The sequence below is a fragment of the Choloepus didactylus genome, chromosome 18 (assembly GCF_015220235.1).
Source record: "Choloepus didactylus isolate mChoDid1 chromosome 18, mChoDid1.pri, whole genome shotgun sequence".
Classification (NCBI taxonomy): domain Eukaryota; kingdom Metazoa; phylum Chordata; class Mammalia; order Pilosa; family Megalonychidae; genus Choloepus; species Choloepus didactylus.
The window spans coordinates 1,220,331-1,233,880 of NC_051324.1; the positions used below are offsets into that span (position 1 = coordinate 1,220,331).

General features: G+C 54.8%; 1 protein-coding gene across 6 annotated transcripts in view; it reads right to left on the bottom strand.

Annotated features, from left to right (window-relative positions):
• Positions 1-13,550, bottom strand: part of TOM1L2 (target of myb1 like 2 membrane trafficking protein) — a 97,267-nt gene that overhangs the window by 31,210 nt on the left and 52,507 nt on the right. For all 6 annotated transcript variants that reach the window (XM_037807941.1, XM_037807940.1, XM_037807939.1 and 3 more), the window contains exons 3-4: positions 8,714-8,792; positions 1,202-1,351 (exon numbers count right to left, since the gene is read on the bottom strand). In XM_037807941.1, the coding sequence (XP_037663869.1) occupies positions 1,202-1,351; positions 8,714-8,792 (229 nt within the window). The remainder of the gene's footprint in view (positions 1-1,201; positions 1,352-8,713; positions 8,793-13,550) is intronic.

Genomic DNA, 13,550 nt, shown 5'->3' on the forward strand with positions numbered 1-13,550 from the left:
CCCACTGCCCCAGGAGCTGGGAGAGGCCCTCCCCGGAGGAGGGGCTCCCAGGTGCAGAACAAGGCTGAGGGGCAGAGTCCTCACGAGTCCTTCCCACCTGCAGAGCCCCTGCTCCCACCCTCCTCCCGGCTCCTGCAGCCCCCGGCTCCCCGAGGTTCTGCCTGCTGGCTGACTGCACACCCTCGGCTGCTTGTCAAGTGCCTGTCTAGGATCCAGATCTGACTACGCCCAGGCCAGAGCTCTTCCCGGCCTTCCCCGGCCTATGGACAAAGCACGAGCGCCTCGGCACGGATGGCCACAGGCCCCCGACTGTCCTGGCCTCGTTTCCTGTCTGCCCCCCACACACACACCTGGCCCCAGACATTCTGCTCTATGACCAGTTCCCCTGGTAACAGTCTTAAAATACATCCACAAGCTCTCTCACCCTCCTCCATCAGGCGGTGGGGTGTAACTCCCTCCCCGGGACCTGGACCTGCCCACACTGCGACTCTAACAGACCAAGGGTGGCAACAGTGGGGAGGGACTGCCGAGCTGGGGGCGTAAGAGGCTCTCTCGGGTCCCTGCTCTGCGGGATGCAGCGGCCACGTCGCGAGGACTCCGAGGGGCTCACGTGGTGAGAGTCAGGCCTCCTGCCCAGCGCCACGTGGCGAGCATCTTAGAAGACGATCCGGCGGCCCCAGCCAGCCCTTTGGAGGCTGCGGCCCGGGCTGCCATCTCGACAGCGACCTCAGGAGAGATCCAGGGCAGAACCACCTGGCCAGGCGGCTCCAGAAGTCCTGACCACGGAGCGTGTGAGATAATCAACATCTGCGCCTTGAAGATGCGAAGTTTGGGGGTAGCTTGTTACACAGCAACTGACAACACACACGCCCGCTGTGCCAATGGCTCTCTGAGACGCCTCGGTGCCACTGCACCTGCTAGCCCCTGGCACTGCGCTTTCCACCAGTGACCCTCAGGGACCACCGGAAGGTCCTCTCCTCAGTGCAGCGCCCCTGCACGCAGCCCCGCGTGGCGTTCCGACCGCAGAGGCCGGCAACGGGGAGCTCCAGGGAGGGGCCCTGGTGACTGGCTGGAGGCCACAGCTCAGGGTATGGCGGGGCGAGCAGACAAAGGGGGCGTTTCGCAGCAAGTCCGTCAGCCAAGGACTCGGGGGTGAAAGGCCCTGCTCCATCTCCGCCCGCTGGACCCGGGGCCGGCCTACCTGGACCAGGGCGAGCACTTTGTCCTGCACGACGGTGGGAGGGCTGTTCTTGGCAGAGATGAGTCTGACCAGCACGCTGTCAATGAAATCGCGGCTGGCCACGAGGACGTGGAAGCGATGGCCGCAGTTCTTCACGCACGTCTCCAGCACCTGGCGCGGGGGGAGCGCGAGAGGTCAGGGCCACGTGGGCCGTGGAGGGCGGCTGAGTGTCCACCCACTTGTCTCTTCCAGGTGTCCCCAGCGTCGCCCCCCCATGGCACCGCACCTCCCTGTCCGTCGGGGATGAGAGCAGCCCCTGCTGACTGAAGTCTCCTCTCCCTGCACAATAATCAGGCAATTAGTTGGTAATTGAGGTACCAGTTCTGCATGAGAAGGATGCTGGTGTCTTAATGGGATGAAAATCACTGACCGGGCCCTGAAAATTAGCATTTTAACTCCTCTCCCGGGCCTCTGGCAGGAGGCAGTAGCCAATGGAAGGCAGGCCCTGTCACCAGGGGAGGCGGCTGTGACAGTGTGAACTGCCCAGTGAGTTACTGGCCCCAGTGTGCGAGGAGGCAACATGCATCCCTCACACACCCCACACTGCCCTGCTCCTGCAACGCAGACGAGCAACAGCCAACCCTCTCCCACCCAGACGGCTGACAGTCATCCGATCCCTCCCCTCCTCCCTCGTCCAGTTACCCAGGCTGTAGCCACTCAGAAAAGCCTGGAACATGTGGGCTCTGGCCAGCCGGTGAGGGAGGGCTTGCATCTCAGCTCTGCCCCCTCTCCCCGAGTCTCTGAGTCCTCGCCCGGAACGGGGGCCAGTGTGCCCCCAGCAGGGCCGTGGTGAGGTGACAGAGAGCACTGCTGGGAGCACCTGGCACCGAGCCTGGCACACTGCAGGCGTCTGGTAAATGGTGCATCCTGACAATGGTGACTACTCAGAAGCCGCCGTGTGTGCCCGAGTGAAAGGCAAAGCAGAGAGGCAGAGACTGGGAGAGGAACCAGTTTGAGGAGGCTCTCCAGCCCTGAGCACAGCTCTCTGCAGACCAACCCATACCGTCACCACCCTTCCCAGGCCAACGTCGGCGAGCTGGGGAGTCCCCTCAGAGGGAGCACCTCTGACTGCCTCGGTTACCGTCGGTTATTTGTCCGAGGTTGATTTCTCGAGGGTCTGCCCATGGGCCAACTGAGGCAGCCGCTCCCCTGAGCAGGGTTCATAGAATGACGCTTTACTCTGATAAAGTGTGGCTGCAAAGGAAGGTCCCTGTTGCAGTTTGCTAACGCTGCCTTTATGCAAAACACCACAGATGGATTGGCTTTTATAAAGGGGCTTTATTTGGTTACACAGTTACAGTCTTAAGGCCATAAAGTGTCCAAGGTAAGGCAACAACAACAGGGTACCCCATTGGTGTCCAGGAAACCTCTGTCAGCTGGGAAGGCACGTGGCTGGTGTCTGCTTGCTCCCAGGTTGCATTTCAAAATGGCTTTCTCCAAAATGTCAGTGTCAGCTTTCAACAGCCGTCTTCAAAATGTGTCTCTCAGCTGCAGCTAGCTGTGAGCTCCTTCTGTCTGAGCTTTCACAGGGCTCCAGTGAACTAATCAAGGCCCAGGCTGAATGGGCGGGGCCATGTCTCCATGGAAACATTCGAGAGGTCACACCCTAATCAAAGGTGTCGCTCACAGTTGGGTTGGTCACATCTCCATGGAAACAATCAGAAGGTTCCAACCTAATCAACACTAATACGTTTGCTCCCACAAGACCGCATCCAAGAATATGGCGTTTGGTGGGACACAACGTACCCAAACTAACACAGCCCCCAGCCATAACGCTCCCTGGCTGCCTCCTCTATGCAGAGCAGCAGCTTCATGTAATTAATTCTCACAACCAGCCGGTCCTCTTTAAGTGGATGGCGCCTCATTCTTCAGCCTTAAGAGGCTCGGGAAGGTGAAGAGACGGCCAGGCACGCTGGCTGGAGGCCATCAGGCAGGGCGGGCCTCGGCCAGCCTCCTCCGAGTCCTCGTCTCTGCCCTGAGATGGGGCCCTCCCAGCGCTGTTCCAAGCAGCCCCCTGGCATCAATGGGCACTAGCTGCCTTGTTCCCACCTTTGGTTCATGAAATGACCCTGAAATGTGGCGCAATCCACACTTTAGAGATGAGGACGCAGGGGCTTAGGGATACCAAGTGACAAGACGGGAGGCAGGAGCCAGGATTTTCCCCTGCCAGGCAGCCTCTGCGCCCCGTTCCCACCGCTGCCTGCACAGGGGAGCCGGGTTCCGGTCAGCTTGCCAAGGACAACTCAGGAGCTCAGCATCCTCAGGGCCTCTCAACAACAAAACCGTTTCTCCTTCGCTGAGGAGGCGCTTCCACTCTCAGCTGACCACGAGGTAACCAGTGCTCCCTCCTTCACGGTGACCCTGTGGGGTCCCTCCTGCCCTCACGGAGCCCAGGGCTCTCCTAAACCCTCCTCCTGACTGGGCCTACGCAGGCAGACAGTGGGCTGCTGGGCCATGAGAGGGGACAAGCAGGCTTTATTTCTTGAGGAGCAGACGGGACAGGGAAGGGCGGGTAGCTGGGGAGAACGCAGGAGTGGGCGTGCAGGAGACTTGGAGGACGAGGGGCAGGCAGGCAGAGGGGCCCGGGGGGGCTACGGCGCTGCTCCACTCAGGGCAGCACAGGGCCCAGCGCCCTGCCCGCTTCGCAGGAACACAGCCTTCCATTGAGTTGTCCCCAGCCTTCTCCGTGAGGCCCCAGGGCTGCCCCAGAGCTGCCCCGGAGCCCAGCAGGGCAGGAAGCACACGGCGGCCTCCCTCCGCCAGCACGGGCCACGCAGCCTGGGGAGGCCCCGGGGCCTGCTTCAGACCATCCTGCCCAAAGGCCCTCGGCAATCTGCCCCCATGGGTTTTGAGGCTCAAAACACAGAGCAGCAGTTCTCCAGAACATGGCCGAAACCCAAGGGGTGAGGAGAAGGGGGCTCAGTTCCCACACTGAGGACAAGCAGAGGCCCAGGGCCTCCCACGCAGTCTCTCCTTATGGGTAAACAGCAAAAGTGTTAGGGTGTGGAGGTGTGAAGTGGGGAGAGGGCTTGGGGAAGCAGGGGATGAAGAAAAAGACAGAGGGGCCACACCGAGCTGACCCAAGACCCCACGAAGCACATGGGGTGGGGGCCACCCAGTGCCGGGACAGGGCTGTACCCCTTCAACAGGCTCCCCAGGGCGCCAGGCCCTCCTGGAAGGGTGGGGGCTGTCCGGCACGCTCTGCTACAGGGAGGCAGGTTGAGGGGTGTCCCTTTCAGAAAGATGGTTTCCATCCTGGAGAGATCCAGTGGGGAGGTGTGCCAGTTTGGATGCATTATGTACCCCAAAACGCCATGTTCTTTGATGCAATCTTGTGGAGGCAAATTATTAGTGTTGATTAGACTAGAATCCTTTGATTGTTTCCATGGAGATGTGACTCAATCAACTGTGAGTGAAATGTTTGATTGGATAATTTCCGTGGAGGTGTTACCCCACCCGTTCCGGGTGGGTGTTAATTGGATCACTGGAGTCCTATAAAGGAGTTCACAGACAGAAGGACCTCAGAGCAACTGAGAGTGACATTTTGAAGTGGAGCTGCAGCTAAGAGAGGACAAAACTCCCCAAGAGCAACATTTTGGATAACACAATTTTGAAATACAACCTGGGAGCAAGAGATGCCAGCCACGTGCCTTCCGAGCTAACAGAAGTTTTCTGGACACCACTGGCCTTCATTCAGTGAAGGTACCTGATAGTTGATGCCTTGCCTTGGACACTTTATGGCCTTAAGACTGTAACTGTAACCAAATAAATCCCCTTCATAAAAGTCAATCCATTTCTAGTGTTTTGCAAAATGGCAGCATTAGCAAACCGGAACAGATTTTGGTACCAGAGAAGTGGGATGCTTCTGAGTTTGCAAATAATAAACATGTTGGAGCGGCTTTTTCAATGGATAAGGGGAAGATTCTGGAAGAATTGTGAGGAGCTTGATAGTAAAGGCCTAAATTGCTTTGGAGAGACTGTGGAAATATGGACTCTAAAGATACTTCTGATGAGGCCTTGAGCAGAAACGGTGAATGTGTTGTTGGAAGTCGGAAGAAAGGTGATCCTTGTTTTAAAGTGGCAGAGAATTTGGCAAAATTGTGTCCTGGTGTCAGATGGAAGGCAGAATTTGAAAAAGATGAGCTGGGATACCTAGCTGAAGAGATTTCGACACTAAATGTTGAAAGCGTGGCCTGGCTTCTGCTTGCAGCTTATAGTAAAATGCGAGAAGAGAGGGATAAGCTGAGAAATGAACTCTTGGGTACAAAGAAATCAGAAACTGCTCATTTGGAAAATTCTGGGCTTCCAAAAAGTGAGACCCCAGAAGCTCCATGTGAGGATTTAACCAAACACGGAACGCAACCACCATTTCAGTACAAGCCAGGATTGGTGATGGAGTTATTCAGAAAGGATTTGTGGAAAGTTCTACTGTCTGATGGTTTTGACTCCTGTGTGCTTCACGCCAAGCCAATGAGATTTTTGAGAGAACTGTACAGCCGGAGCGAGGGCCAGTCTGGACTGGAGGGCACAAAAGAACAAATTGAAGGAAAAATTTCTTCGAAGACAGAGCTATGGAGGTTGAGATCTGGAGTCAAGAGGTCTCCGGCAGGGAGAGCGGAGCCCACACGCATGGGAAGAGTGAGTTTGCCCCGGAGGCAGAGGGTGGGCCTTCCACCTCGATGCTCAGGAAGAGTGCTGTCACCCAGGCCTCAGAGACGGTGGAGCACATTCCCCGGGGACTGGGGAGAGCCTGGCTGCCACCCTGCTGTTCAGAGAGGGAAGAGCCTTTGCCCCAGAGAGGCACAGTCCGGGTGGCACCCCGATGTTTGTGGAGGGTGAGGCCGAGAAGAAGGTGGTCTCCCCAATGTGTGGATATGTTGGAGCACTCACCCCAGCGTTTGGAGAGAAAAGGGCTGCTGCGAAGGCCCTTGGAAAGGGCTGGACGCCCGTTCTCTCAAGCCCCAAGGAATAAATCATCATTGTATAAATGACTCTCAGACTTTGAAATCTAATGAAGTTTGCCCTGCAGGTTTTAGGAATTGTTTTCGTCCCATAAACCGTTTTCCTTTCGATTTCTCCTTACGGCAATTGGAATGTTTATTCTATGAATGTCCCTCCTTTGTATATTGGAAGCAGATAACTTGTTCTGAGTTTTACAGGTCCACAGCCAGAGGGGAATTTTGCCTTGGGACAGACCATGCCTATAACTGATTTTGATGGGATCTTGTAGTTACCTACTGTTATTGAAATGACTTAAGCTTTTGTGATATTGTGATGGGATGAATTTAATTTGTATATGGAAAGATCATGTCATTTTGGGGTTCAGGGGGTGGAATGTGCCAGTTTGGATGTATTATGTACCCCAAAACGCCATGTTCTTTGATGTCATCTTGTGGGGGCAAATGTATTAGCGTTGATTGGATTAGAATTCTTTGACTGAGTGTTTCCAAGGCGATGTGACTCAATCAACTGTGAGTCAAATGTATGATTGGATAATTTCCATGGAGGTGTTACCCTGCCCACTCAGGGTGGGTGTTAATTGGATCACTGGAGTCTTATAAAGGAGCTCACAGACAAGGACCTCAGAGCAACTGAGAGTGACATCTTGCAGAGTCGCTGCAGCTAAGGGAGGACAAAACTCTCCCAAGAGCCTCATTTTGGAGAACACCAACCTGGGAGCAAGCAGATGCCAGCCACATGCCTTCCGAGCTAACAGAGGTTTTCTGGATGCCAGTGGCCTTTCTCTAGTAGAAGGTCCCTGTTTCAGTTTGCTAATGCTGCCATTATGCAAAATATCAGAAATGGATTGGCTTTGTGAAGGGGGTTTATTTGATTACCAAGTTACAGTCCTAAGGCCATAAAGTGTCCAAAGTAAGGCATCAACAGTAGAGTACTTTCACTGGAGGATGGCCAGTGGCATCTGCTCTGGAGTTCTGGTTTCAAAATGGCTTTTGCCCAGGACGTTCCTCTCTAGGCATCTGCTTGCTCCTGGGTGGCATGCTACAAAATGTCTCTGTAAGCTGCAGCTCCTCCAGAATGTCACTCTCAGTTACTCTGAGGTCCCTCTGCTTGTGAACTCTTTCACAGGACTCCAGAGAACTAATCAAGACCCACCCTGAATGGGTAGAGCTACATTTCCATGGAAACATTCAATCAAGAGGTCACACCCTAATCAAAGGTGTCACTCACAGCTCCATGGAAATACCCAATTCGAAGGTTCCAACCTAATCAACACTAATACATCTGCCCCCACAAGACTGCATTAAAGGATATTAATTCTGCATTATGGGGACATAACACATACAAACCAGCAAAGTACCCTATTGTTGATGCCTTACCTTGGGCAATTTATGGCCTTCAGACTATAACTGTGTAACCAAATAACCCCCCTTTATAAAAGCCAATCCATTTCTGGTATTTTGCAAAATGGCAGCTTTAGCAAACCGGGACAGGTGGCTGTGGAGTGGGGTGCCTGCAGGGGTAAGTCTGAGATGCCAGGAAAACGCCCTGGCCTGTTCAGGCGCATTCCCTGACGGTTTTAGTTACTGGAAACAATTCAGTTGGGGCATCACTCTGGGTTTAGTGAATGCCTTGGCTCAAAATCGAACAAAATAGCTTGCAACTCCCGGCTTCTTGCCTGGCCTTGTCTCTTTTATCATTCAAATCCCAATTCCTTGGCAGAGGGAACTCTCCTAATAAATTTGGGTTTTCATTTAGGCAATAAAATACAGTTTCTCTGCTTGAAAAGTAACCATTTCATTCCTGTTTTTGATAAATGACCCACTATTTCAAACCTACAGAGAAGTCAACATGCTGGCTTGTTACAGTTTGTATCCCAAGAATTCACTGTGATGCAGGTTTTGCCACATGCCTGAGAAAATGTTGTGTTTAAGCTGCAAATACCAAGTCGTCCCTCCTAATTATCCGGCATCGTGAGGGAAGGCCAAAGCCTGGTCAGCTCCTTCCCGAAAGGAGCCACTGGCCGACTGGCTCGAGCACCTGCACGCTATTGTCAGTTTTCGCCCCACATGACAGGCAGCCATCCACGGCCTGGCCAACCCCAGCCCTCTCTGAGCCTCGGTTTCCTCAACCACGTGGTGGGGGTGATGATGGAACCTATTTTGCAAGGTGGTTACAGACATCTGCATTAAACGTCTGAAAAGCTCAGCCCAGTCCCTAGCAGACACTCACAAGGTGGGAGTGACTTTTACAAGGTAGAAACTGGCCCCAGGTCTCGGAGCGGGCTGGTGGCAGAAATGGGAGCGAGGGCGCGGCCGGGGCCCCTTGGCAGGGCTCAGCACACAAAGGCGGCACACGCAGCCTCCAGACGGATGCTCCCCTGCTTCGGAGGCAGGCGGGACACCTCGAGGGCCCTGCTGCAAGGCTCTGCTGAACCCCAGGGCGCGTGTGGCGACCGGCTCCCTGTGGCCGGCCTTCCCCCAGCTCCCGCCCCCTCAGGAGGGCCGCACTCACGGTCAGCGCCAGCATCACTTCTCTGTAGTTCCGGTTCCCGCTGAGCCGCTTCTTCAAGGCCCGGATGGCATCCTTCGGCCTGCAGGAAAGGACAGGTGAGCTCCTTGCAAATCCCACCTCGGGGAACCAGAGATTCACTCCCATTTGTGTGAACTAGAACACATACGAGGTTATTCACTGCAACACTGTTTGGAAAAGCAAAGGACTGGAAACACACTACGGGAATAGGGTAAATGTAATTATGGCTCACCCACACAACAGAATACCACGCAGCTGCAAAAAAAAAGAAGAAAGAAACCCCTACACACCAATCCGGAACGAGCTCGAAGATAAGTGAATGAGTAATTCGCAGACCCATACGTAATCTCTGAGATACAAAAGGGAAAAACACACACACGGTGCATGCACTAGAACAGGGAGAGAGCGTCTCTAGAAGGACACCTAGGAGCCTGGTAACGCCAGCCGCTTCCGAGGATGGCACTGGGGGGCAGGGGTGGGAGGGAGGTTTTCAGCTTGCCTTTTGCAGACCTTTGAGTTCCGCGTCACATACAAGGATGAGAAAACAGTAACTAGCCCACCGGGAGGTGGGAACGGCAAGAGACTTTTTTCCAGAGAAAGCACAAGAGAGACCGAAGAGGGAGTGGCCAGGAGAGTGGCTGGGCCCGGGGGTGCAGCTTCTTCTGGGTTCCACGGAACCCCCTTTTTTACCCTGAGAAAGCTTAAGTGAGTCTCCTTTAAACGTGAGGAAGGAACTGTGTGTTTTGTGGTAGCAGACATGATGTGGGCTGCCAGGGACCCTCATGGGATTACAGGCAGTCCCAAATTTACAAATGGGTCATTTTTAAGAGCTCATTCATAAATCGCTAGTTTAGAACTTGGAATGTATTCTTCCTTAAATGACTTTTTAAACCTGATAGGGAGTCAACAAGAAAAAGACAAACAACTCAACTTCAAAAGAGGCAAAAGACTGGAATAGACATTTCTCCAAAGAAGACATACAAAAGGCCAATAAAGCCCATGAAAAGATGCTCAATATCATTAGCCATCAGGGAAATGCAAATCAAACCACAAGACACCATTTTATACTAGATGGCTGCTATTTTTAAAAAAGGGAAATCAGTGCTGGCGAGGATGTGGAGACACAGGAACTCTCACTCCCTGCTGGTGGGAACTAAACCGGTGCAGCCGCTGTCAACAGTCTGGAGGTTCCTCAGGAAGCTAAGTTGAGAACTGCTTTATGATCCGACAATCCCCCTACTAGGTACGTACCCGCCGGAACGGAAAGCAGGGAGTCTAACGGGTATTTGCACACCGATGTTCACAGCCGCATTATTCCCAATTGCCAAAAGATGGAAGCCACCCAAGTGTCCATCCACAGATGAGTGGAGAAACAAAGTGCGGACTCTACATACAATGGAATATCATTCAGCCTTAAAAAAGGAATGAAGTTTCGATACATGCCACAACATGGATGAACCTTGAAGACTTCATGTTTAGGAAATAAGCCTGACACAAAAGGACAAATATTGTATGATGGCACTGATAGGAAATAATTAGAACATGCAAGTTCACAGAGTCAGAAACTAGAATACAGGTTGCCAGGGCCGGGGTAGAGGTAGGGAACGAGAAATTAATGCCTAAATTAACATTGTTTCTATTTGGGGTGAGGGAGAAGTTTTGGTAACTGGTGGTGGTGAAGGCAGCTGACCTTGTGAAGGTGACCAACAGCACTGAATTATACATGTGCATGTGGTTAAAAGGGGAAATTTTAGGTTGCATATATGTCACTAGAATAAAAATTAAAAATGAAACAGCCATAGGAGTGTATAACACCAACAAAGGAGCCCTAATGCAAACCATGGGCCACAGTTAACAGCTCAATTAGAATAACCTTCTTCATCAACCGTGACAAAGGCCCCACCCTCATGGGTGTTAATGCGGGGGGTTATAGGAACTCCGTATTTTCTGCAGGTTGTTCTGTAAACCTACAACTCTCTAATTTAAAGAAAAGAAGTGTGAGGATGTCAGAGGAGGGGCGGGTGAAAATCTGCTAATCCGTCCAATTTTGACAGAAATACACAGCAGATCTCCTGGAAGGCAGAGACGCACCCTTGAGTCACCTGTTCCCACTTCCGACCCGAAGCCCGGCTGCCCTGCCGGAATTCTCAGCTCCTGGCACAAGGGGAGAGGGCCGAGGCTCTCGGGGAACAGGCCCCGCGGAGAGTGTTTGCACACAGGGCCATGGCTGCGGCCGTCTGCAAACGGGGCCGTGACCGCGCCCCGCGCCGGGACATCGGGCTGATGCCCCAGCACGCCGCCCGGGAGCCTGGCTGATCTCCTCTCTCTCACGGGCTCTGCCAAACCGCGGCCTCCCTCGGCCCTCCCCGGATCACGGAGCCCCAGGGCCGGCTGCTCTCCCCGCAGGGGTGGGAGCGGGACGGGAGAGCAGCCGGCGGCCGGGGGCGAGGTAACGGGGACGCCCCCCACGGGAAGCGCTGCCTGCGCGCGACTGGGTGAGCACAAAAGCAAGTATTTCTCTCTCTCCCACGGGGAGACGGGAGGGGAGGATCAAAGTCACGTCAGAGGAACTGAAAACTTTCCAGAAGCAGCAGATTAGATAGCAGGGAGCAGGAAACAGGGAGGGAGGGAAGAAGCCAGAGCCACGGCCAAGGCGGAGGCTGAGCGGGAGGGGCCCGGGCGGTGGCCAAGCCCTGCGGCCCTCAGGGTGAAGGCCAGGCCGCCGGACCGCCCCGCCGAGGCCCTCCCCAGTGTCTCCCCGACCCCAGACGCTCTCTCCGGTCCCGCTGAACTCCCTGCTGGCTCCCCCCCCCCCACCTCCTGTCCTGCTCCACTGCCCCCCCAGCTGGAGGCTGGAGCACAGACGGCCAGGCAGTGAGCTGAGAAGCCCCCAGACGGTCACAGACGATCCGGATCAGTGCCCAGCACAGCCGCCTGGGGAGCAGTTCCCGGATCCCCAGCTTGGGCCCTAAGTCTCCAATTCTGCAGGTCTGGGGTGAGGCCTGGGGAGCAGGGTCTCAGGCATCCTGGCCCAGGGACTGCTGCCCCAGGCCTCAGATGTAAGCGCTCATCAGGCCAGAAGTCCCACGGCGAGAGGTGACTTCAGGGAAGCCCGGGAGAGCCCTGGGGTGTTCCCCCACCTGCCTCCCAGAGCCTCTGCAGCTGTGTGCTGCATCCACCACTTCCTGGCTGAGCCGTGAGGCTTCTGGCCAGTGACCGAACCCCTCAGGCCCTCAGTGTCCTCACTGTAAAATGGGCTGTCCCACGGGCCGGCTGACAGAACCCAGCACTTGGCCTGGGTACGCGCTCTAAGGTGGGACCGCAGGGCAGCGGTCACGGGGCCCATTACCCTCGGACGGACAGAGGGCACCACAACTGAAGTTAGGGTGAAAGGCACGGACAGCAGTCTTTAAAGGACACAGAGCAGATCCTTCCGTGTGGCACAGGTGGCCAGACAGCCAGAGAATGGGCACACATTGACTCCTCAAATCCCTACAAGCCCCCATTTTATAAATCAGGAAACTGAGGCACGGGGAGAGGAAGTAAACCACCCAAGGTCACACTGCAGGGGGGCAGTGGAGCCCCGGGCCCACTACAGGTCACGCCTGGTGCAGATGCAGTGCGCCCGGCCCCCTGCCTTGCCTGGCTGATCCCTTCGTGGCCAGGAGCCCAGGCCGGCTGCCACCCCTCAGGCCGCCCTGCGCCGCCGAGCCTCCCTCGCCCCAGCATCTGCTGCCGTTCTGGTTACACTTCCAGACCTCCATTCTTCACCAGACTGCAAGTTCCTTAGGGACTGGTTCCTTCGGTCACCTTTTCAGTGTTTATCAAGAGCATCTGCTAGGTGCTGGGGACAAGAATGTGAGCGAAACTAGTAAATTCCTGCCCTCAGGGAGTTCTGTCTAGTGGGGGTGAGAGAGACACTGTCTGGGACAAGGAATTTGTCAGCAGGGCCTTGGAAGGTGGAATTATTAGTTAAGGTGTGGGCTCCCTGGTGAAGGATCTCTGAATCCACATGGCTGGAGGCCGGTAAGCAAGGGTCATTTGGATGCAGTTAGTAGAAACCAGAAGTCAGAAGAAGCCAGAATCAGAGGAGCAGGGAGGGAGAGAAAGAGGAGAGAGAGGAACAAGGAGACAGAGCTCGCCAAGTGACGGGGACTGCTGGGACGTTGCAGACTCGGGAGAGAGGGAGCCCCCAACACCCTCACTTCCGGCCCCTGGCCCAGGAAACAATACGCTCCCGCTTTTAAACCGACCAGTGCAGGGTATTGGTCACGGCAGCCTGGTGAACTCAGGTAAAACACAAGGGGTGTCATGAAACCATCGCACAGGGGACTTGTCCAAAACGGAGACCCAGTGGATGATGGAGCTGGCCAGGAGCGATGACAGGACAGCAGGACGGGGGCCTTGAGGCAGGAAGGAGTGGGTGGGGTATCCTACCATTAGGAACTTGTGGGGTGCTTGGCGAGTTATTTCACAGAGAGACCCCCAGGAATCGTTGCCAGGCTCTCACTCCAAAGAGCAGAACAGGAGCCTGACTACCTGTGGGGACAGGTGTCCCCAGGCCTCCTGGGAGGTGCAGATTTGAAAAGGAAGTTCCCGACCCCAGCTGACCGAGGCCTTTGGAATAAGGAAGCTGATTCCCGGCTCCCTGCTCTCCAGCCACACAGTATCTGAGCAATGCCCCAGCAAATGATGCTGGGGGCAGAATTCCATATTCCTCAAATTTGTGAAGATTTCAAACTGGATACAGGGATGCGGGAAATTCAAGGAACTGAAAGATCAGTGGGGCTGAAGTGCAAGAAGCCGGGCGAAGAGGGCC